The sequence below is a fragment of the Vulpes vulpes genome, chromosome 15 (genome assembly GCF_048418805.1).
Source record: "Vulpes vulpes isolate BD-2025 chromosome 15, VulVul3, whole genome shotgun sequence".
Taxonomy (NCBI): Eukaryota; Metazoa; Chordata; class Mammalia; order Carnivora; family Canidae; genus Vulpes; species Vulpes vulpes.
In genome coordinates this window covers 55,962,544-55,987,360 of record NC_132794.1, presented here as the reverse complement: position 1 = coordinate 55,987,360, position 24,817 = coordinate 55,962,544, and the positions used below count along the sequence as shown (strand labels likewise).

Sequence of the window (24,817 nt, the reverse complement as noted above, 5' to 3'; positions counted from 1 at the left end):
CTTTTTGAAGAAGGGTTTGTTTTCCAAAATGGCTACGTCATTTTTAGATTCCCACCAGCAATATATGAGGGCTCCAGTTTCTCCACATCTTCACCAACATCTATTATTATCTGTCTTTGTTTTTCCTTTTTAAAGTAACCCCTTACACCCAGCATGGTGCTTGAACTCACCACCCCGAGATCATCCTAGTGGGTGTGAAGTGGTATCTCACTGTACATTTTTTCAGTAACAATTTAAAAAACCCTTTTATTTCCAAATAATTATAAATCCAGAAGAAGTTGTACAAATAGCGCAGAGCCCATGAATGATTCTGTCACCAGCTTCTACCAACACCCAAAGTGATAGTATTAGGAGAGAATTAGGTTTAGGTAAGTTCTGAAGGTTGGAACCTTCATAAAGGGATTAGTGTCTTATAAGAAGAGGAAGGTACTAGAGCTCTCTTTCCTCCTCATGAGAAGATACAGTAAGAAGGCAGCCATCTGCAAACCAGGGAGAGGTTTCTCCTCAGACACGGAATCTGTTGATACCATGCAAAGGGATTTGTCAGGTAGGCAGTTGGATAAAAGATTTTGAAGCTCAGAAACTGAGGGGGCCTCATGGTATACGTTTGACATGGGCTTTATACCTGTGTGGATATTGCATAAGGAACATTTAAGCTACAAAAATAGGTAAGGCCATCTATGGAGAAGAATGAGGGGAGGGCAATGTCCCGAAGCATGCCAATATCTACAGCCTGATCGGAGGGACAGATAGCAGAGAGGTAGAAGGCAGAGTGTGACAGACCATTTCCTGGAAGCCCAGAGAGACTGTCTGCCTCAAGGACAAGGAAGTAGTAACTGTCCAATGCCATCAAGAGGACAAGAAAGATGAATACCAGAAACAAACAGACAAAAAGTCTGTTCTGTTTGGCAATTTGAAAGCATTTGATCACTTTTTATAAAAAGATTTATATATTTGTTTGAGAGAGAGAGTGCATGTGTGAAAGCTGGGTGGGGGGCTGGAGAGGAGGTGGAGGGGCAGAAAGAGAGAGAAGAGAGAGAGAGAGAGAGAGACAGTATCTCAAGCAGAGTCCCGCTAAGCCTGATGTGTGGCTCCATCTGAGGCCCTGAGCTCATGACCTGAGCCCAAACCAAGTCCCCCGCTTCACTGACTGCACCACCCAGGCGCCCTGTGTTTAACCACTTGTTAATTATTCCCTCTCCACAGAAGTCTTTAGTGAAAGGTGAAAGGTTTATGCCGCTGGAGAGAAATCAGAGCATGCATTTGATCACATTTTCATCAGAAAGAAGCTCCAGGAGTCCTGTTGCCCTCCTCATGGTGGTGTCTGCGCCCCTCTCTCTCTCACACATGCACACACACGCACCCTTTCAAGTGCCAAAAGCCATGAAGCCTGGGTGATGTTTCCATTTTTATTCTTTTTTGCTTACCTGTGTTTTCTCATCTCTCTACAACAGTGACTATTATGTGGTAATTTACAAAACTCCACTGTGCTAGGCGATAATATCTGCGTGTCCCCGAGCACCGAGCACCGGGCGGCCAGCAGGCCAGCATCTCCCTACCGCCTGCTCTTCCCTCCCTGCTGCTGATAGAGAAGCAGTAGCAGGGATAATACCGGTAGTTTGTGCCTCTTATTCTGCACCCCGTTGGCTTTGTTCTGGGCTACGGAGCTGGCGCTTGTCCGTCCGAGGAGGGGGCTCTCCGGTCTGAGTCCTGGGCGGAAAGGCTGCCTGCAGGTTTGGGTTGCTACGTGCCCTGTTTAACCTACAAGTGCCTTTTATCCCGGGTCTCCTGACCAGAATTGGGGGGGAAAGGGGTGGAGTTCATTAAGCCTAGAGGAAGGGCCTTCGAAGGGTGGAGCTAAGGTGGAAGAAGGGAAAACCCTTTAAATAAAGGGCCCACACTGGCCGCCCAGGAGTACCTCCTCCACCTCCTCCCACCGTCAGCGAGAAGGAGCCCGCAGCCCCAGGAGATGATGGAGCCCGAGGAGTACAGAGAGAGAGGTGAGCGATGGGCCCCCCCGTGGCTCTGCAGGACCTGGAGCTGGGGGTCTGCCCTTCCACTGGGGGGGGGGGGGGGGGGCGTCATTTAACCGGCGTGTCAGGATTGCCCTCCTGAGAGTTGGTTCGCACAGAATTTTCCCTGAGAAAGGCACGTCAAACCAGAATCGAAGACTTTCTCAAGCTCTCCTTCACTCACCCTCTCATCCGCCCACTGTCCCGTGACCCCCACTTCCCATCCCTTTTCTCACGAATAGAGGGTTCGGATGCCTGGTCCACGCAATGCCAAAATATTGCCTCATATTCTGAGGCAGGGAAAAGCACATTTCCCTGAGCATTCTGTAGTCACCGCAAAAATCCTTTCGTTCACGTTCACTTCTCCGGGTGTGCATCTGCCGGCCCTGTTCCTTTACTTAGTCCTTCATTTCATAAATACTTAGTGAGCAGCTACTAGGTCTCAAGCCTCGTGTAATGAGAAAAACCAAACGGTTAGGCTGTTTTCAGGCGCGGCTCCTTAAGAGAGGCGGATGGTAGTTGCTTCTGATTTTTTGCTCTGTGACTTTTTTGTATCCCCATCCCCCCTGGTAAGGTATGTGACCTAAAATTTCTTTGCTGTGAGGTATTGTCCCATGTTAAATCCAATTTTTTCTCTCTCCTCCCCCTGGATATAACTCACTAAGTAGCTGGCAGCCTTGACACGAAAGCGTGAACTGGTTAATCCCAGTGCTTCCCAAAAGCCCTGAGCAGCTTCCCGTGGACATGTATCCTGTGTGCAGAACACAAACACATTTCATATTGGCCCTGGACAAGTGCGGGGCTGGGTCAGGCCCTCGGAGCTCTGCTGGGTGCTGCTGCAGTCCAGAGAGGCATCAGCTGTGGGAGGGTTGGAGCAGAGAGAAGGATGTGGAAATCTCTCTTTGTCTCTTTTGCAATCTTTTTCTAGGATTGGTCCTGCTCATGAAAATCTTGCATGAGCTGGTGCTGAGGCTAGAAATCAGCTTCCTTCTCCTTTTCTTTATTTTATCTTATTTTATTTTTACAGGGGGAAGAAGCCTAAGGGGTACTAAGGAGGGATTATAAATTATTGAGAGAGACAGAGAGGGAGAATGAACACCCAGACCCAGAGAGGGAGAGAAGCAAAGAGAGAGAGTCAGAGGGAGCAAGAGACAGAGCCACTGAGGGCTGAGACCCTGTCCTGGAGACATGAAAGGGGAGAAAAAAATAAAGAACTTAAAGTTGCTTCAGAGTATTTGAGTCGGCTATTTTTCTTCCTTATTTATTTGTTCATTCATTTGGGTTTTTCTTTTTCTTCCTTCTCCTCCTCCTCCTCCTCCTTCTCCTCCTTCTCCTCCTTCTCCTCCTCCTTCTCCTCCTTCTCCTCCTCCTTCTCCTCCTCCTCCTCCTCCTTCTTCTTTTCTTCTTCTTCTTCTTCTTCTTCTTCTTCTTCTTCTTCTTCTTCTTCTTCTTCTTCTTCTTCTTCTTCTTTGTGAGCATCTAAGAAATATCCGAAGCATTGAGGTGTTGGTGCAAACAGGGAGAGAGATTGAGTAATTAAGACCTGATTTTGCATATTCCTGAAACTAATATTACACTATATGTTAACTAACAAGAACTTAAATAAAAATGGGACACAAACAAACAAAAATACGTGGTCTTGCATTTTCCTAAGACTTCCGGCTAGTGCAGGGCTTGTAGTCTAAGTCTATGGTTGTGCTTTAGGGATGACATGAACCTCAGAAATTTTACATCATTTTTTTAAAGATTTTATTTATTTATTCATGAGAGACACATAGAGAGAGGCAGGGACACAGGCAGAGGGAGACGCAGGCTCCCCTTGGGACTTGATTCCAGGACACCAGGATCATGACCTGAGCCAAAGGCAGATGCTCAACCACTGAGCCACCCAGGTGCCACCTACACCATTTTTCTGTGTGTGTGCAAATTCATAGTTTTCTTAAAGAAATCCATTGGTCTAAAAGTGAGAAATTACTGGTCCAGTGGGAATAGTGAACAAGTAGATTTTTCAACTGGTATTAGAACCTGGCACAGGCACTTGCCATCTGTGTCAACAAACAGTACAGGGTGTGTGTGTGTGTGTGTGTATCAATTTTTGGAAAGTGCCACAGAGTTTCTAGTAAACCTGTAAGGTAGTGACTTAATTAAATGTTCTGTTTTTGAGAAGAAAAGAAAGGCAGGAGAGATAATCAAGGTTGATATGGGTAAGGGAAAGGGGAGGAACAATTAGTATTTCACTTTGGTGCTTGAGTTTTATACTTTATGAGTTTCCATCTTGTTCATTTGTTTGCTCACACACTCCTTCCAGTGGTCATTCATTCCCTCACTTATTTTTTCATTTATTTAAAAAATATTTATTTATTCATTTGAGGGAGGGAGAAGGAGCCAGGAGGTGGGTGGGGGTGGGGTGGGGTGGAAGTTGGGATGGAGAGAGGGAGAAAGAGTTCCAAGCAGATTGTGCTGAGTTTGGAGCCTGATTCAGGGCTTGATCCCATGACCCTGAGATCACTACCTGAGTTGAAACCAAGAGTTGGTGGCCTGACTGGCACCCCCTCCCTTCGTTTTTTATTTTAAGTAATCTCTACACCCACACCCACTTTTTTTTTTAACTCTTAAAAACAAAAATTTTATTACAAGCAGGAACAAAGAATACTGGCTTAAATAAAAGTCAGGTGGGAGTCCCCTCCTCTAGGCAGCTCCCTCCTGACTTCCCAGTCCCACTGCAGCATGGCCCAGGGGCCTGCCACCAGGGCAGAGCTGCTTCTCCCAGAGGGGACCTTCCGTGGCTGCCATTTCTCAGCTGCCTGTGACCCACTACCCTCTGCAGCCAGGAAAGGCAAGACGTGAGGACTTCCTAGTCACTTGCCAAGGGCTTCAGCCCACTTCAAGGGCCAAGGACAATTTCCTATCTATTTTGACAAGAAGCTAGAGTTTCCAGCAGAGAAGGGACATCCTTTGAGTTTGGGCCCAGATGTAGGCCAACAACCTTCATTTGCCTCTTGGCCCACCCTGCACCTTCCTCTCTTTTCTCTGGATGGAGTCCTCGGTTGGCAGAGACTCCCTGTCCTCTAGCCACTGGCATTAGGTCCCATACTCAGAGCCCAGAGGAGGGAGCATGGCTTGCAGAATGGCAGCCGCTCCCACAGCCATTACCCCATCCACCACGCCCAGCTTCAGCCTGTCTGGGCAGGTCCTGGGCTTCCTGATGTCCAAGGAGGAAGGAAAGATAGGAGGATGGGGTGGGGGTGGGGGGTGGGCAAGAAGAAATAAGGGTCAAACTCATGACCCTGAGATCAAAAGTCACATACTCTATTGACTGAGCCAGCCAGGCACCCTCACCCTCACTTATTTTTAAATGCTGAAGACAAGGCTGATGCTAGGGATCAGACCTTCTCCCCATTAGCCCACGAATCCCTGTCCTTCACCAAGTATCTTGGCCCTCACCTGAGGGGGTTGGGCACGAATTGGCCTGGCCCAATTGGGGGACCTGAGGCTGGTGTCTCCTCCTCCCTTGTAGGAAAAGAGATGGTGGATTACATCTGCCAGTACTTGAGCACCGTGCGGGAGCGGCGCGTGACTCCGGATGTGCGGCCTGGTTACCTGCGAGCCCAGCTGCCTGAGAGTGCTCCCGAGGAACCCGACAGCTGGGACAGCATCTTTGGGGACATTGAGCGAATCATCATGCCTGGGGTGAGATACTTGTCACCACAAGGGTGATTCTGGATTTCAGAGCATAGGAGGGTGGGCAGTGCCTGAAGAGAAGCCTGCCTTGGGTAAGCCTGCCACTCGGGTACGTAGCCTGTCTTGTGGGCACGTAGAAGGCCAGGACTTTGAAATTAGGTTTCTGATGCCGGGGCTGCCCTGTAGTGCCAGGTGGAGGGCGGAGGGAGCCAGTGCCAGGACCTAGTCTGACAGATGTATGGAAATCTAATGGCATGAGATGAGAATGAAAATTGGGTCTGAGGGGAAAGGCCAATGTGGAGAGCATGACAGAGAGGAGGCTGGAGACAGTCCCTGAAGCCCCAGCCAGGCAGAGCCAGGGACTCTCCTGCAGAATGCTGAGACTCACTGAAGGGAAAAAAGGTGGCTAAGAACACACCCCCTCCCTGAGGGTACCCTGACTGTCACTGTAGAGAGGCCCGGGGAGTTGAGTGAGGCCCCGTCAGCCCCCTCCTTTCCCCTCCATGAGGTGGGAATCGTGTCCTTTGCTACCCAGCGGAGGTCTCATGATTGAGCTGCTTTTCAGGAGTAGAAAGGAACTTTCCCTGAATCATCTATACTTCCAGTGATGGAGAGCACAGCCTGGTGACTGCACTGGCAGGGCTGGCAACCAGACAGAGGCTGGCTGGTGCTTGAGCTGGAGCCCGACTCCATGGGCTGTGACACTGTCCCTGGCTGCCAGGGGCAAGGAGCTGTGCCAGGGTGCTCATGCTAAAAGTGCGCAGTCTTCCTCCCACAGAAGGGCTACTTTGTACCAAGCTCCAGGCCATGTACCAGGCACTAGCTGTACCAGGCACCACATTACAGGTTAGCTTGTTTTCTCCTACAGTGATCCTACAATCCCCAGTTTTACAAACGAGGAAACTGAGGCTCAGGGAGGTTAATTGTTTTCTCAAAGTTACAGAATTTGTGGCTGGCAGATCCAAGATTTTAAGCCTGGGCCAGTCTTATTCCCACACTGCAGACTCCACGAGTATGTGACTGAGTGCTCCAGCCTGAGTCTGTGCACCCAGGCACCACCCTTCAGCGGGACCCCAACACACAGGGCTGTCCTCTTCACTCTCTCTGCTAGGGGCATTGGTGTCCCAAACCACGTGTGTCCAGAAACTTTCCGAGACTGACTTGAGATTTGCTTCTATCATCCCCTAAATGCTTTAGATGGGACAGAAATATGCCTGGAAGCAAAAATGACAAATTATCCAAACTCAGAATAAGTTGGCACAAACTTATTGGTTGGCAAGTTTGTACAAAGCCAATTGCTCATCTCTCTCTGACCACTCAGCCTATTTCATAAGCATCTTTTGAAAATTTCCATATCGTAAAGCTTTACCAGGGAGCTAGCTCCCCGATAAGATTATCTCATGGATTTCATTCTGTAAAATGTAATCTGCTGAGGGGCCAACTGTAATTTGGTAGTGAGACTGAGCAACGGTCAGAGGAGGCGGAAATGAGCTGATTTGCTGGATTGCAATTCCAGCAGTTGCTGGGGGTGTGGTGAGAGAGGCTCATTTCTGGAACGAGAGGTCTGTCTGTTTTTGATAAGGGTTCCTTTGGCTTATCTTATCAGATTTATCTTGCAAGAACAGATAATTGCCTCTTGATAGGGTTAGGAGATGGAAGCCCTTTTTTGGGGTTTCCAAAATACTGTTACTAAGGGCACCGATAATGAGGACCCAGTCTTCTAACTCATCTTAGAGGTTGTCCCAGCCTCTGAGAGACAGCTTGAAAGCACTTGGCCCTTGGCTTTCTTATGTTGATCAGCACCTCACTGAAGACTGGATTGATTTTTCCCTTCCTGCCTTCTCCTAGACACAAAGAGAATAACTACCCTGCTGCTTTAATTCCAACTCTGGTTAGAAAAACCTCCTCTGCTCCTTATGGGGGGAGTGAGAGCAGCACCAGGAGAGAAGGCAGGGCGCCCATCCTGCTTAGGAGCTTGGGCCCTGGGGTCAGACAGCCCCGGGTTTCTGTCTTGGCACTGTCATCTGTCCCTGTGAGGTGTGTGTGATCCTGGGGCTGCTGCTTCACACTAGCCAGCCCTGATTCTCGTCTGTAAACAGACAGGGGTAATGGGAGAACCTATCTCACAGGGGTGCTGTGAGAATTAAGTAAGATGAAGCAGGGGAACATGGGGGATATTCTTGTTACCTTCCACACATTTTGCCTGGCGAAAAGCAGAAGAAGAGGTCTGATTATCTAAGAGTCAAGTCGGGATATATGATGTATCTACCACCATGTGATTAATTGACCATTAACATTAGTGCTTTACATTTTGCAAATTTCCTCCCAGACCAACCCACGTGACAGCCCTAGGAAACAGGATTTGTTTTATGCTGGGAAACTGAGGTTAAGAAAGGTGCAGAGGAGTATCCTGTTTTCATGGGTTCCTAATCATATATACATTTTGAGATCCCCTGTAAGAAAATAAAATTAAGTATGGTTCTCAAAAAAGACCCCTCCAAACATGGGACCTTGGAGTTTAAGTTCAGTGGCTTCGCAATAAACCTACAAAGTCACACAGCTGGTTAGGGACAGAGGTAGGACTGGAACCTGTCTTTGCAATTGAATTATATGCTCCTTCTATCACATACACTGTCTAGGACACTGTCCTTGCTGGTGAGGGAATAAAAGAATTTTTGCACCCTAAATATTGGTACACTAGGGTATTGACTAATGAGTTTTCAGTAGGGTGGGACATCTAGAATGAGAGTGTTCCCTGGATTCAGGGAAAGGACCAAAGGGGGCTGGGGAGCTGGGAACATGTTTGTGGAAGAAATGAGTATTTAGTAGCTTTCTAGGAATTAGCAGGTTTTGGAAGGTCCTGTCAGGAGACACAGCGTTGCTCAAAAACATGAATGCAGAAATGGACAGGGCATCTTCATCAATAGAAAAATGAAACCAGATTAGATAATTAGGCCAGTGAGCCTGTTAGAGTGGGGCCCTGTCCATTCCCCTTGCTCGCTCCTGCCTATGTCCCGTTCTTCAGTCTGAGTGTGGGCTCAGGGGTTAACTTGGAGGTAAGGGTCCCATGCCCTTGGACTGGCACTCCTGTCCTTTTCTCTCCTTTCTCCATGTTCTCTGGGAAATGAAGGACAGCTTTGAATCCATTCTCACTCACCCTTTGCAGGAGCTGTGTGCCCAGAGAGCTCAGCGACCCATAAAACAAAGGATGCTTTTTGCAAGAAACTGGGTGGGATGAGCAGCCTCTTCTTCTGGAGCTCATAGGCTCCTCTTCCTTTTATTTCTGGGCGGGGTGGAATTAGGGGATGAGCATTGGAGACTAATGTGAACACTATCCAGAATTTACGACCCTAATTACTATACCAATTTTCATTTTGCATATTCCCTTCTGGTCTTTGCATATGTAGAAATGCTCCACTGATGAAGCAGCTTAGGATATGAGAAATGTAGGTGGCAAGAACGCCATGAATATGTTTTACTTTTATGGAGTTGTGTCATTTACTTGACTCTCTTAAAAGCGTCAGCCCATCTCTAGAATGGGTGCCTCCCCTTGCCAGGAAGAGTCTCTGGTAGAGGAAAGACTCCCAGACATGCTTCCTGGTGCCATACATGGACATGCTCTGCCTTTAGGTGGTACACTGGCAAAGCCCCCACATGCACGCCTACTACCCAGCCCTCACCTCTTGGCCATCACTGCTGGGAGACATGCTGGCAGATGCCATCAACTGCTTGGGATTCACCTGGGTGAGTAGCAATGGATGTAACTGTAACCAGTGGCAACTGGGGGATGACATCCTGGGGCAGGCATATTTTGTCCTAATCTCTGAATGGGATTCTAAGTTAACTATTAACAATGGCTACATTCTTTGAGCTTGAACGTTATAGAAATTATCTCATTTTATCCTTTAACACTATGGAATCATGAGTATCGGCCCATTTAGTAGATAAAGAAATTGAGGCTTAGGTAATCTGTCTCCCTAGGATCACTCAACTCACAGAGACACAGATGACATTTGGACTGAGATCTGGTTATTGCTACAGTTTGTGATCCTAACTAAGCACTTTCATACCTATGGGTACAACTTCCCCCGTGTTCTTGTCTGTGAGGGGTTAGGGATATATCCTCAGACTTCACTTAATATAACACCCTAAGAACCGACCTACCTTGAATTGTGCCACAAGCCTCCTAAAACAGCTTTATATTTTAAGCCCAAACTGTATAGGTTGTGTTGGGGATAGGGGTGGTGGGGTGGGGAGGAATGGGAAGGGGAAGGGGAGAGAGTTACTATCTTTTCCAGGAAGGCATGTGTTCTTTCTTAGTCCTAAAACTTGCCTTTGGCCTTCAGAATGCTGCTCAACTGGGTATTTTAGGGACTAGCGAAGCCAAATGGAAGCAATCATTAATTCCTAGGGCTGTTTCTCCATAGAATTTTGGAGTTAAGAAAGACTCCACCTCACTGAGGGTGGGGCATCAATTCAAAGCCCTACATTCATTTCCCTTTATGTCTGGGAGAGGATTGGATGGGAATGGGGCACAAAGCCTGACACAGACCCCTTCTCCAGGGGGAAGATAGGTCAGGTTCCCATTGATAGCGTAGGGATGTGGGGAGGCCTTGGGGCAGAGGCAGATGTGTTTCGGGGGCTGGTGAGTGTGGGGGCACATCTTGGTGTCCCGGGGCTGTCTGGATGAAGTTGCTTTCCCTCTTTCAGGCCTCCAGTCCTGCATGCACGGAGCTGGAGATGAACGTCATGGACTGGCTGGCAAAAATGCTGGGACTCCCAGAGTACTTCTTGCATCACCACCCTGGCAGCCAGGGAGGAGGTGTCCTGCAGGTGCCTACCTTGGCAAAGCTCCTTCCAGCTTGGGGAAGTAGTGAAAGATAAGCTGAACTCTTGCCCAGGCTATTCTCCTGTTTTCCACGGAGGTTCCCCTATGTCACCCCCTCCACCACTATCACTGCCATCATCTTTTTGCCATTAACCATCATCATCCTGACTGCCACCATGATCACTGATTCCGCCGTCAGCGCTACCGCCTCCACCACTCCCACCGCTCCCGTCACTGCTACCACCTCCACTCTTCCTTTTTTTTTTCTTTTTTCTTTGAAAAAGATTAAGAAGTCAGCACTTTATCACATTTCTAGTATTTCTCGATTCAGGTTTCTTAGTTTATAACTCAACCACTCCCCTTCCTTGTCTTACTTAACACCTTATGATAGAAGGAAAAGAGAAGGCAAGTGGAGCCTTCTCTCCCTCCCTCCTGGGTCCAGAAGACCCTTGGCAGTGAGAAAAATGAGCAACATAAATTGATTTATCTTATCCTGTAGCCCTATCATTTGGATATCTGTCAAATAGTAGTTCCTCAAAAGATTTCTTTTTTTGTTAAGAGTTGTCAGCACAGTGGAGCTTGCTGGGTGGCTCCCATAGACCATGCACATTGCTAGGTACTTTCACATCTATAAACCCTTGAATCATGAGGGCTTGGTTCTGAGACCTTTGAGAACCCCCCTAATTCTTGAATTCTATTCTAATATGTAACTTTCCTGGTTTTATGGTCTATAAGGTAGAGGTAATATTAACTAACAATATGACAACAATGTTTTCCTCCAAGAGTGGATATGAACATTAAATGGGCCTTTCTTTTTTTTTTAAGCCTGTTTTCAACTAGCTTCATTCTTTTATTTTTAAATTAATTAATTAATTTATTTTTGATTGGTGTTCAACTTGCCAACATATAGAATAACACCCAGTGCTCATCCCATCAGGTGCCCCCCTCAGTGCCCGTCACCCAGTCACCCCCACCCCCTGCCCATCTCCCTTTCTACCGCCCCTTGTTCGGTTCCCAGAGTTAGGAGTCTTTCATGTTCTGTCTCCCTTTCTGATATTTCCCACTCATTTTTTCTCCTTTCCCCTTTATTCAAATGGGCCCTTCTTTAAAATAAAAATAGCCACACTGTCCTGAGATGAGACCTGGAAAGTTTGCTGGGCTCATTTGCTAGCTGAGTGACTCCCTCTCCCTCTCCAGTCTGAAAATCAACACAAGGAAGGCAGATTACTGCATGCTGTGAACCTTATGGGTTGTTTGCAGATCGTTACAACCTCAGATATCATATCTGGGAGACATGTCTGTCATACATGATCTTGCTTTTCATTTAATTATCTCAAGGACTCTAAGTAAATAGGACGATTGCCAATTTTTGAGATCAGAGCACTGGAGCTCAGAGAGGTTAAAAACTTGCCCCAGTTGCACGGCTGGTAAGTGGAAGAATGAAGATTCAAACACTTGCTTGTCTATATCCAAATGGTGCTTTCTCCTATAATTCATTGGCCGTGTAAACTTGGTTCAGTCCTGTAACATCTCTGAGCATTGCTATCCTCAACTGTAGGGAGGAATCACAAGTACCTCAGAGAGGTTTTATGAGGAGCCAAGAGGTTGACAGAACGTTTTGTAAACCACAAAGAGCCATGTAGATGGAAGGTGGCACTATTATTACTATTCCACTGGCTTCCTTGTTGCAGAGTGATTTCCAGCTGCTGAATATCTAGTGGGGTCTGATTCATACCACTCCCCATTACACTGTCTGCCAGGCTTTGTAGCAGGGAGCTATCAGCTGTGGGTCACCTCAAGGGTTGAAAAGCAAGGACACCAAAGACTTCTGAGAATTCTGTGAGGTTGCTGAGGGCCCCACAGGATTCCTATAGTCATAGCCAGAACAAAATCCTATCCAGCCTTCATCTGGATATCAATATTCCCACTCTGGGAGGCAGCTGAGGGGATACTTTTCATTTTATAAATGGAAGAGTTACTGGAGGGACAATGTTAGCTCAAGGTCATAAGTGCACTTGGCAACAGAACCAAGGCTAAAGTGACCAGTCTCTCCTATAGGCCAGGACCTACTCTCTGGAATATTCCTTTAGAAGCAAATTCCATGTCCATACCTAAAGTGAAGAAATGAAAAGTTCTTTATTTTTAACAAGTTTTACATGGGGAGCAAACATATCTATAGGCAAATTTGTATCTAGCAGAGGCTGAACATTCGCTTTCTGGTCTCTGTGGCCTCTCTAATAAAAATGTGGGTATTAGGTGCAAATTTGCTTTCATTACTTCCTTGGACAACTGGAGGAGAGGCTGGTGTCCCAGGAATGCATATTGTGAATGGAGAATGCGACATAGGTCTGTGAGTCTAGAGGAAGGACAACCCTTTAGGCAGGAGCCAGGGTAACATGCCCCAAGAACACAGGGAGAGGCCGCCACTGGTAATCCTTCTTCCACTACAGAGCACAGTCAGTGAGTCCACCTTGATCGCCTTGCTGGCAGCAAGGAAGGACAAAATCCTGGAGTTGAAAGCGTCTGAACCTGGAGCAGACGAGTCCTCCCTGAACGCCCGGCTCATTGCCTATGCCTCTGACCAGGTGAGTTGCCTGATACAGGCCAAACCTTGGCATCAGTGCTTGGCTTCTGGATTCTTAGTTCTTGAATAATTTTTTTTCTAGACGTGAGTATGCTGGAGCTCAGGGAAGTGCAAGTCTCAGAGGTCCTCTCCAGGAACCTTGGGGGAAGACACATCAAATGTTATTTTTTATTACTAAAGCCAGCTTCTGTAGTTTCTGGGGGGGTGGTGCTCATCCATGTGGACTCTACTAACAGGTTTCCATTGTTCTTCTAGGCTCACTCCTCAGTGGAAAAAGCTGGCTTGATTTCCCTTGTTAAGATGAAGTTTCTGCCTGTGGATGACAACTTCTCACTCCGAGGAGAAGCTCTTCAGAAAGCCATCAAGGAGGACAAGGAGCGGGGCTTGGTGCCTGTCTTTGTAAGTCAGAATGTGTTCTCAGCTTAGAATGATAGGATCTGGAAGTGAGGAAAGAATTTGGGCAGAATTTACACAAGTAACATGCAGGGGAGAAAAAAAAATGGTTGTCAAATACAATGTTTTATAAATTATGCTTGATATGTTAGGAAGTAAATTTTGTGGGTCATAACCTGCATAAGAAAAAAACAAGAATGGAAAATGGCAGAGTGCATTCCTGTAGCCAGAGTAGTACCGTTTGGTGAAGCATTTATTTCAAATGCACACATGTACTAGATTGCTATATAAAATGTATTTCTTACTGTGGGTCACGGTAAAGTGTAATGGGAAATACACGCTATTCTAGTGGGGTGGGTGAGATAGATAATACCTGTGGTCAAATCTTTCTTTCAGGCTGACTGTGCCACATGAGCCCACCTTCCCCTATTAACTTCCTTTATTTTCCCTCAGGTGTGTGCAACACTGGGGACCACTGGGGTCTGTGCATTTGACTGCCTGTCAGAGCTGGGCCCCATCTGTAAGTGTCCGCCCTGTCTGGCTGAGAAGACAAGTAATGAAATTTAGAATGTTCCCTAGAGTGAGAACCTGAAACTAGCTCTCTGGCATTCATTCCCTTACCTCTCCTTGGTCAGTTCAGGGAGCTTAAGAAGAGCCACGGAAGGTCACAAGGAAGCCAGGGCACTGATTTTCCCAGCAGTGGACCAACGCTTATCTTGCATCCTCTCTAGGAGGCAACAGTGGGAGAGTCTCAGATTTTCTTGCCCTCTCACTTGTATGTCAAAATCTACTTAAAATGGGCCATATGTGAAACACAGAATAAAGGAGGCACCATGAAATATTTTCCATTCTAGGCTAAGGAAAGGAAAATAGTAGGGTCTGGGAAACCAGGGGAAAAGATATAGGCAGAGAAGAAACCCAAATGGGATTGTTTAAAATCCCAAAGCAAGAAACCCACTAGGGAAGAGAGACATCCCCTGTCTACCATTTGTGTTGGATGCCATTAACATTGCTCTCTGGCCTAGTGGGCAGTTGCTTATGTGCCAGAAACTGTGGGTTAATGCCCAGAGGGTGTTGACCCTCTGGCCAGTGAGAGAAAAAGGCCAGTTGTGACTGTGGATTTTCCCTTCAGGAGGCTCCCCTTCCCATCCATGGGCCGCCCCTCCCCCACTCCCATCTTCATGTGCCTTACCAACCCCTCCAGGCAGAGCAGGCCATTCTTTCTTCTCTTCTCTTGAAGCCCACCAGCCACTGCACCAGGCAAGCGATGCCTTTGAGCCAGCTGGTGACAATCCTCCCCTCTCCCTGCTACACCCCCCCCCTCCCCCCGTCCTGCCTCCCAGTCAAGTGACATTTGCCTCCTCAGGTGCCAGTGAGGGGCTATGGCTCCACATCGATGCTGCCTATGCAGGCACTGCCTTCTTGTGCCCGGAGTTCCGGGGCTTTCTGAAGGGCATTGAGTACGCCGATTCCTTCACCTTTAATCCTTCCAAGTGGATGATGGTGCACTTTGACTGTACTGGGTTCTGGTGAGTGTGGCAGCCAAGCTTCCGGCACCTGGCAAAGCCCTGCTTCCTTTGGAGAGGCCTCAGCCACTAATGTGTGTTTGGAAACCCACAGGGTCAAGGACAAGTACAAGCTGCAGCAGACCTTCAGTGTGAACCCTGTCTACCTCAGGCATGCCAACTCTGGCGTGGCCACTGACTTCATGGTGAGTGGCCAGAAACGGCCTCTGGGATGGGAACTTGCTGCACCTGACCCCAGAGGGTCTCCTTTATGTTGGCTCCCATCCAAAATTGGCACACTGTGAGCCCATCCCAAAATATGGTGCTCTATGCTTTCGGTTTCTAAGTATATAGACTGAAATCCAGAAAATTGTTTAAAAAGCCTAGAAAATGAGACCAACCTCTGAGGCAGTATACTCATTTCCTGAATAGATATAGCATTGCTTAATTCCCAGAGATGCTTTACCTACTGTGAGGGGATTCATTCCCTTCTGTCTCCATCCTGGATCATCTTTTCTGCTTAGTGCCCAGCAGCAGGGAAGGAATGTCCCAGAATTCCTTCAGAAATTTCACAGAATTTCCTTGGGTAGGGAAAGAGGCTTCTTTCTTGAATGGCTTTCATCTTCTGTTTCCAGGACTATGGAGGCAAGGTAGGAGGCTCCACGGGAGGGGGTGGGGCATAGGTACCCTTCCTGAGCTTCTGGACACTGCCAGGTAGTCCTGGCCTTCTCAGCTAATTGCACCTCGGACTCTTGAACCTGCCCACGTTCTCAGCCTGTACAATCTCCTGGGAAAACAAATTCTACAGATTCACCCCTCAGTTTGAAGAGGAATTTTTCCTTTAATTGTAGGGGAGACAGAGATGTAAAACAGTTATATCTGCCGCCAATGGGAGACAGCAGAGCAGAGTAGCCTAGCTTGGTTTGAAATGCTACCCCAGCAGTGGGCCTTTAGGAAACTTAGTGGCCCTCTCTGAGCTGTGGCTTCCTCATCTGAAAAATGGGCGCAGTGGCCCTAATTTCATAGGGTATTGTGAGGCTGAAATGGGAGCATACGCATAGATCACTTAAAGCAGTATTGGGAATGTGGCAAATGCTCAATAAATGGTAGGGGGGATATTGCTAAAAATTTCTTCTTTTAAGCTGCGGAGGTTCACTATAGCCAAGTGGTTAAGCATTGAGGTTCTAAAGCCAGATGGCCTATGTTTAAATCCTTGTTCCTCTGTTTATTAACTTGTGTGGCCCTGGTCAAATGACTTAACCTCTGTATCTTGGTTTCCTCATCTGTAAAATGAGGATGATGATAATAATATTGGCTTCTGAGGCTTGCCATGAAATTAAATGAATTAATGCAGTGAGGCAGAGAGAGCAATGCTTGATGTCTATGAGATTCAATTTGTAAAGAGATGCTTCTATCTTGTCTCCTTGGGCAATTGAAACATCTTGGCCTTTTAGTCCTAAAATAACGGCTCTGTTATCTCTTGATTGTATTATGGTTATTCTCCCTCAGACTGGCTCACACTTCCTTTAGACTTTTGAGGTTTTTGATTAGAATTGCAGGTAGTATGCTCACAGATCCTCAAGAAGTTGAAAAATAGAATGAACAACAGTTCTTTCATCTTCTCTGCCCTGTCTGGTAGGTTTTAAGCAATTTTTTTAATTAAAAAAATTTCCATAGCATCATTCCAAGGGGCAGATCTCTTCAGGGATAATTCAAAGTTTCTTGTTTGAGTGTGAAATGGGAAATGTTACCCATTCTCCTATAAGTGCATTTGGATCATAACTTAAGAGCATTATCTTAACCTTCACCCATTTTGGATCTCGTGTTAACTTTTTGTTTGTTTGTTCACACCAGTATCTCAAGATCTTCCTGTGGTTCATTCCCATTAGTCTGGAGATTTTTATGGTGCTCTCTCTCTTCTAGATAACTTTTTACAGAAAATATTGGATTACACTTTTCTTAGCAAAAGTCTAAAGCATTTGTCTAGGGGAACCTTATTATTTATATTTCCACATCCAGAAGGTGTTGCTTTATGCTTTTCCTTCCTCTACCTCTAATTCTATGGATTCAATTTTCAAGTCTCAAAGAAACTCCTAGAAAATGGAAGCTTCTATCTGTTGTGATCCTGAGAGTCTTCACTTCTGCTCTGACCCAAGCTCCTTTTCACTCAGGTGCCTGTAACTTTAAATAGAAGCCCAGCCTTGTTTGAGATGATCCAGAAATAAGCAGCATCCTGGGAAAGAAGACTTAGGAACTTCACCCCTGAGCCCTGGTGGGACCTAAAATCAGGGCTAGATTTCCTGACATCAGGCTCCTACTAGTGGATGGGGTATTGTTTTGCCTTTGGCAGGGTAGACCTACAAAATCATGGAAGTACAGAGGAGACTTGGGGGATGTCTTTAGTCAAAGAAGACCATGTCACCCTTTATAAGTCCAAAATTTCTGCTCTAAGCAGAGAATATAGGCTAGCTGGGTCAGCATGGATTGGTTTTGAGATGACAAGAGAAACAACTGAGGGTACAAACAGAATGTAAAGAAATAAAAAATAAAGTAATCTCTGCTTCTTATTTTTATTTGCTGGTGAGATAAAGTAGCCAATTAACCATAACCATTTGGGAAGCAGTGTTTCTAGAGAAGGCCCCTATTATCCATTCATTATTCTCCCAGTGTCTATGTAATAATAAGGGATGGAGTTGACAGCTTTCCCTGTCACAGGGATTTTATCCTGTGTCCAGGTTTTGATGCCCTCTGCTGGTAAAGTAAGTCCCCAAGCTGGAAAACAAAGGCTTAGTACTTGACAAAGGAGAAACTTTGTCCATTCCCAAAGGGAGAGTGTCCCCAAAGGCAGAGTGCCTGGGTCAGGGAATGAGGGTGAAGGTAAGCACATTTGTGAGGATTTGGCAATCCTGTGGGTGAGTAGATAAATATCAGTGAGATAAATATTTAATTTTAGTCAACAGAAATTGGCAAACTTCCTGACATTGGAGGATCAAGAGGTCATTAGAAACCACATCGCTCATCACTGGTAACTGCCAGTGTGTTCCAAACTTTTTGGTCTGTTTTCAGATGTGCAAAACTGGTTTGAAATTGGTTTGAAAATATTTAGATGTATGGTGCCCACAACCTTGAACTTTAGGCCCCGTTGATCTGGTCACCTGGAACATTCAGTTTCTGTGTACCAGAGGCCCAGATGTGAATGCTCTTAAAATCTGAAAGCTGGAGTCATGGCTCCTATGGGCACAAGAATGTCATGGGAATGTCACAGGAAGAAGTCAGGACAAGACAATGAGATTAAATAATGATTGTCTTGGTTCTAGGCAGAAATACTGCTACGATTTGTAGCTTACATTTTTATCATCTAAATAGCCAGTGCTTGCCGATAACTTCCTGTGAGGCTCTTTGCATTGGTTTTCTTCATGCCACTTCCCTGGGAGGTGCTGTTCCTTCTCAGTCTCATGAGGAGCCAGTGGGGTGGCGTTGTACAGTAAGTGGCTGAGCTGGAGGAGAAACCCAGGTCTGGGGGGCTGTAGCATCTTGACTACTATACATTCTGGGGGCAATAGAAATAAAACTTTATTCTCTGCAATTTGAGGGATTTAGGTTCTTTTATTTATGTATGTATTTACTTTTTTTTAAAAGATTTTATTTGTTTATTCATAGAGACAGAGAGAGAGAGAGAGGCAGAGACATAGGCAGAGGGAGAAGCAGGCTCCTCACAGGGAGCCTGATGCGGGACTCGATCCCAGGACTCCAGGATCATGACCTGAGCTGAAGGCAGACGCTCAACCACTGAGCCACCCAGGCGTCCCTTAAAGCAGCATTTGAAGCAACATGTCTTCTTGGTTCAGGATCACAGACCTGGTTTTCACTTGTCCTGTTCTTGGACAAGGGTACCTGTTGGCCACCTTCATCATGATTTGGTTATGTGACAGGGCAAACTTTGGGTAACTTGACTTGGCTTCTCCTTAGCAACAGCTTTGGGAGTCATGATGACAACGTGTATCCCCAGGGGGCAGGGCAGGCAGAGCATTTTAAAGCCAAGGAGTGTGTGAGGGAGCAGTGCCCTTGCCTCTAATCATAAGCACTATGTTCCTTTGTTCTAGCACTGGCAGATCCCTCTGAGCCGGCGGTTTCGCTCTATCAAACTCTGGTTTGTGATTCGGTCCTTTGGGGTGAAGAATCTTCAAGCACATGTCAGACATGTATGTAGTCTTGCTATGTGTCCTTGTGGGGAGAAAGGCTGGTTTCTGCCCAGGGGACCTGCAGGGTATGGCTCAGGTGTTTGGGCCTGTTTCTGGGCTCCCGGGACTTGATTATTCAGGGCAGTCATTTGTTAGCTAGAGGGACACTGAGCAGAACACTGAGGGCTACCAATTGTCTGTTCCCTTGCACAAGTGTCTAATTATTCCTTCTGTTAATCATCAAACACTGGGGAGTGATGGCCTGAGAACCTGTTTTGCAGAGAAAGAAAGGAAATAAATCAAAGGGCAGCCTGTGTGTCCAGGGTAGGAACATGTATTTCAGGAGTTATTCTGGTTATCATAGCTGCCTGAAAATTTGAGTCACTTATGGTTATGTCTGAGACATGGCTCGTCTGGCTTGGATATGTAGAGCTACCAAGTCTGGAACAAACATCTCTGCATTGTGTCAATAGGTATTACCGAAGGTCTATTCGGTACAATTTATTTTAACTTAATTCAACAACAACAACAAAATCATTGTGCTAGAAATAAGACCCAGAAATAAGTGAGACAGGCATTGTCTCTCAGTCATATTCTTCATGAAAGGGGTGGGACTTCTTCACTCAGAATTTTGCTCTCATTTCTCCAAGTGCTTATGAGTAAGACAAAGCCATTGATAAAAATCATGGATAAATCCAAAGACATTGTCCTGTGTGTCTTTCCCCTTTCACCTTCCTTTTAGGGAATTTCTTCTTCATTAAATAAACACAAAACCAAGTGAAATTGTTGAGCCAGCCTATGACTTGCTTACTGTTAGTAATTTTACATTTGTAATAAACATCAAAGTATTTGTCAACCCCATGTTTATTAATGAGTGGCTGTCACCTAGCATGTAGGGGGAGACATTAGGGACTTTGTGCTCTCTCTAGATCCTTAGACTCAAGATTGGAGGTCGTGGCTGGGGAATAAGACAGTGGAAGTTACAAGTCACCAGGAAAGCTCTTTTGCTTACAATTTAGGACTGGATATTCTGTGTGTAGATTCTGGCTAACTCCCCTAATGCTCCTCTTGGAATTCCAAGCTCTGAATTCCCATCAGTCCCCCCACTACCTACACTGGGCCTATACTTCTGGGCCTGGCTTTCAACTACCTGGCCATCAGCCTTTATTTTATCTCAGGCTTCTTACTGATTCATTATAGCTGTATCCCCAGTCTGTCTCTGCACCCTCACCTGTGCTTTGCCCTTCTGGATTGCTTTCTCTTTTCCAAATGTTGTTAAAGAATTATGTTTTGTTCCTCCCAGGAGATTCCCTGACTATTCTATCTGCCCTCATCACTGCTAACTTGGCATTCCTAAGATCACCTGCTCAAGCACACATACAACAATGAGCTCACAGGTTACCAATGTCTCACAACAGTAAGGAGTAGAACCAAAACAGAGTTGTTGTAAGTTAATGTTATTTCTTCAACTTGAGTGAGATCATAATTATTACTTGCATAGTGTCTTAAATTTTAAAAATACCTTATAGTGTTTCATTACAGTCTTACCACCATGCTTGGGGTGGCCACCCTGATGGCCCCATACTATAAGCAAGGCTCAGAGATGGTAATTGCACTGCTCAAGAGTGGAGGGCCTTGTCTCTTCACAATTTTAGGCTATCTTCTACTATGTGAGCTCTTGAAGGTTATATAAAACCAAGATTTGTATCTCTCTGTAATATAGTAATGCTTTAGAAAATGGAATCTGGGTTTGATTTTTCTGTTCTACCCTTTACTATTTGGTGACCTTGGACAAATTACTTAAAATTTCTGTGTTTGGCTTCCTAATTTATAAGATGGGAGAATGATAATACCTCTCAAAGGTTAATCATGATAATTCCATGAGATAATACATATAAAGCCTTAGTACAGGGCCTAATACTCATCTAAATACTTAATGAATATTTTTCTTTCATTTCCTCCTCCTCCTTCTTCTTTTTCCTCTTCCTCCCCCATTCCACTCCTCCGTTTTTCCCTTCTTTTAATGATAACAGATCACTAAAGCCTTAGTACAGGGCCTAATACTCATCTAAATACTTAATGAATATTTTTCTTTCATTTCCTCCTCCTCCTTCTTTTTCCTCTTCCTCCCCCATTCCACTCTTCCATTTTTCCCTTCTTTTAATGATAACAGATCACTGTAATCATCAACATATCATCATAAATCATTTCCTATCACCTACAATCACCTTTCTGTAAAAGACAACTGTTTTTGGCTTTGTGGGCCATACTATTTCTGTTGCAACTATTCAACTCTGACATTGGAGCATAAAAGCCACCATAAACAGTATATAAAGGAATGAGCATAGCTATGGTCCAGGAAAGTGCTGTATTTGGCCTTAATTTTTTGCCCACCCTCCACTTAGATTGGTTCAGGGCACTGGTAGCAGCAATGCTTTCATCACCCATAGAGGTGGTTTCTGGTGGCAGGGATGCTAAGCCAGTTCCCCTTTCCCCTGACCCCATGCTTCTACCTTGTCACAATCAGTTTCCATTGTAGGAAGGAGAAGAGCATGGTGGGAGGAGCATGCACTTGGTGACTGGGAGACCTGCATTCTGCCATTGGTACCTTGAGGAAGCCACTTTCCTTTAGCCCCTCTTAGAAAATGAGGAGTTTAAGTAAGAGTGTGGCATGAACCTGGGGAAGCAAAAGAAAGCAAGAGAGTATGTGACCATGAAGGGAATGCTGTCTCTGAGATCAGAGGCTTAAAGAGAAGGATTGGATTAAAACCTAAAAAGAAAGAAAAGGAAGATCCCAGGGCACTCAAAGAAAGAGAAGCCCCCCAACATCCTTCCTGCTTATTCTCCTGGTCTAACACACAGCTGGCTCCACCTTTCCACATCCTGGTTGATACCAAATTTATCAACTTTTCCATTAAAACCAAACTTGACTTAGTATAGTCAGTGATGGCCTGTCTGTATGGCCTTTATATAACTGACTGTGTAATGGCTGAAATGGAGAAACTGGGGCAAAACTGATGTGATTAACTAAATCATTTGAGTTCTCTTGAAATTGAGTATCAAGTCTGAGAACCAGGAGATTCAAAGAGAACTGGGTAATAGCAATTACTTAGCAGATACTTTATTGAGATCCCTCTGGGTGCTTGAAGAAATTTTTTAGAAATGAAAGAAAGGTTAAGTCCTGTCTTTGTTTAGTTAATAATCTTAGGTTTTTAGAAAAAGAAAATTTAAAAAGTGACAGAAACTTCAGTGAGAGATTAATATGGTACAAAGCTTTACATTTTTTTATTGTGGTAAAATATCCATAACACAAAATTTACCACTTTACCATTTTTAAGTGTACATTTCAGTGACATTAAGTGTGCTCCCAATATGTGCAACCAGGATTATTATTTCCAGAACTTTTCTTGTCATCCCAAACAGAAATTCTGTACTTGTTAAACTGGTGCAAGAGTTTTCTATGATGTTTGTGGGGAGGATATGTAAAAAATATATTCTCTGTCGAATGTAAAGAAAGAGAAGAGGTAATGAAACAGCATTTGAGGGATAAGATGTGAAAGGGTTTGAGAAGCAAGGGAAAGATGTAGGCTTAGGATAAAGACAGTGCTGTTGACAGCCCACATGGGGCCTCTACATACAGTAAAAGGACGGATCTCTTCCTCTGGGCAGATCCAGCCTGTACCCAGTACCTGGCTAGGAATGCAGAGAATGGGCTTGGCCCTTGCTTGCCACCTCAACCAGTCGAAAATCTGTGAAGCCAGGATATGAGGCCAGATTGCATTGATTACAAAGCACATGCCTTCTGGCTCTGGGCTGAAGGCCCAGAAAAAGGGCCCTCAGAAATGCGTTCTTGAGGTGGATCTGATGTAACAAGCAATAGGACATTGCTCATTGGAGGTTTCACAGCTTGGAATATGAGCTAAATCAAATGGAGAAGAAAATCAGGCAGGAGCCATTCAGAACTCTGTGGTTCAAAGGTGCCGTTGGTTCAAATCCATTTAGTGGTATGAAACTTTATTCAGAATTGTCCATTGCCTGATTATTAATCTGTTTTCTCTATATTTACAATTTTAGGGCACTGAAATGGCAAAATACTTTGAGTCTCTGGTCAGAAATGACCCTTTCTTTGAAATTCCTGCCAAGAGGCACCTAGGCCTTGTGGTTTTTCGTCTAAAGGTAACGCCATCTTCCATGGCTTATGATTACATTATTTGGTTGTTGTTCAGCCTTTTGGATATAGAAATACTAGGCTTCTGGGGATATTTAGAGGGGATGTGACACAGACATCACTTCTCTTTATTCTTCAAACAGGGTCCTAATTGTCTCACAGAAAGTGTATTAAAGGAATTAGCTAAAGCTGGCTGTCTCTTCCTCATCCCGGCCACTATCCAGGACAAACTGATCATCCGTTTCACTGTGACATCCCAGTTCACCACCAGAGATGACATCCTGAGAGACTGGAATCTCATTCGAGATGCTGCTACTCTCATCCTGAGTCAGCACTGTACTTCCCAACCCAGCCCTCAGGTTGGGAATCTCATCCCCCAAACCACCGGCCCCAGAGCCTTGGCCAATGGAATGTCCCTTCAGTCTGTCAATGGGGCAGGATATGACCCAGCCCAGGCCAGGAAGATCATCAAGCAACCTCAACGTATGGGAGCCAGCCCTATGAGAAGGGAAGACAGCTGCCATCTTGAAACCCTGCTGGACCCACTTGATGATGACTGCTTTTCAGAAGAGACCCCAGGTGTCACCAAGCACAAGCTGTCCTCCTTCCTGTTCAATTATTTGTCCGTGCAAAATAAGAAGAAGGCAGTGCGTTCCTTCAGTTGCAACAGCATGCCTGTGAGTGCTCAGAAGCCACTGCCCACAGATGGCTCTGTGAAGAATGGTGGCTCCTCCAGGGCCAGAATCTTCTCTAGGTTTCCAGAAGAGATGATGATGCTAAAGAAAAGTGCCTTCAAAAAACTAATCAAGTTTTACAGCGTCCCAAGCTTTCCCGAATGTAGCTCTCAGTGTGGGCTCCAGCTGCCCTGTTGCCCTCTGCAGGCCATGGTTTAGACCAGGGTTTCCACACAAGAATATGATTCAGGGAGTTGCTGAACCCCTCAAAATTGTATGTTGAATTTGTGTGTGCTTACGTGTACGTGCATGTTTTCTTAAGAGAGAGCCCATCATTTTATCAGATTCTCATGATAGATACAGAGGGGAGTTTAAGCCAGCATGGTACAGAAGGTCCCAGCAATCTGGTCAGAAAGAAAGGACCCAAGGTGGCATACCGACAGGCAGCTTCTGTGGTTCAGCTTGTGGTGTGAAATATAATGTAGAAATAAATTGTACTTGTCCCTGAAAAAATATCCTGTGTGTCTTAATTGACCACTGAAACATTGATTAACCAACCTGTCAGAACATATCCTAGAGCCCAAATGTATGTACTTATGAATTCTACTTTTCAGGATATTGAAGATGTGGATTTCACTGTAAAAAAATGACTTTGGAGGAGCCCTTGGTATGAGAAAAGCAGGTAGTCTGAGTCAGGCACTGTGACTATAGTTTATAAATGAGGAGACTGAGGGCCAGGTCACAAAAGCTTGGAAGTGGGCAGAGCCAGGTCTGCTTGTCTTCAGTGAAGC

General features: G+C 45.5%; 1 protein-coding gene across 2 annotated transcripts; it reads left to right on the top strand.

The window, feature by feature from the left end:
* Positions 1-1,508: 1,508 nt before the first annotated feature.
* HDC (histidine decarboxylase) lies at positions 1,509-24,541 on the top strand. Of its 2 annotated transcripts, XM_025998692.2 has the most exons (12): positions 1,509-2,000; positions 5,530-5,702; positions 9,324-9,437; positions 10,404-10,526; positions 12,972-13,106; positions 13,361-13,504; positions 13,952-14,018; positions 14,865-15,027; positions 15,119-15,209; positions 19,107-19,205; positions 23,259-23,360; positions 23,496-24,541. In XM_025998692.2, exons 1-12 carry the CDS (start codon positions 1,970-1,972, stop codon positions 24,243-24,245), a joined length of 1,992 nt encoding a protein of 663 aa, XP_025854477.1. In that variant the 5' UTR covers positions 1,509-1,969; the 3' UTR covers positions 24,246-24,541. The 2 variants fall into 2 exon arrangements, with proteins under 2 accessions (XP_025854477.1, XP_025854478.1); XM_025998693.2 differs by lacking the exon at positions 19,107-19,205 and having other exon boundaries at positions 1,895-2,000; positions 23,496-24,371.
* Positions 24,542-24,817: the final 276 nt, after the last annotated feature.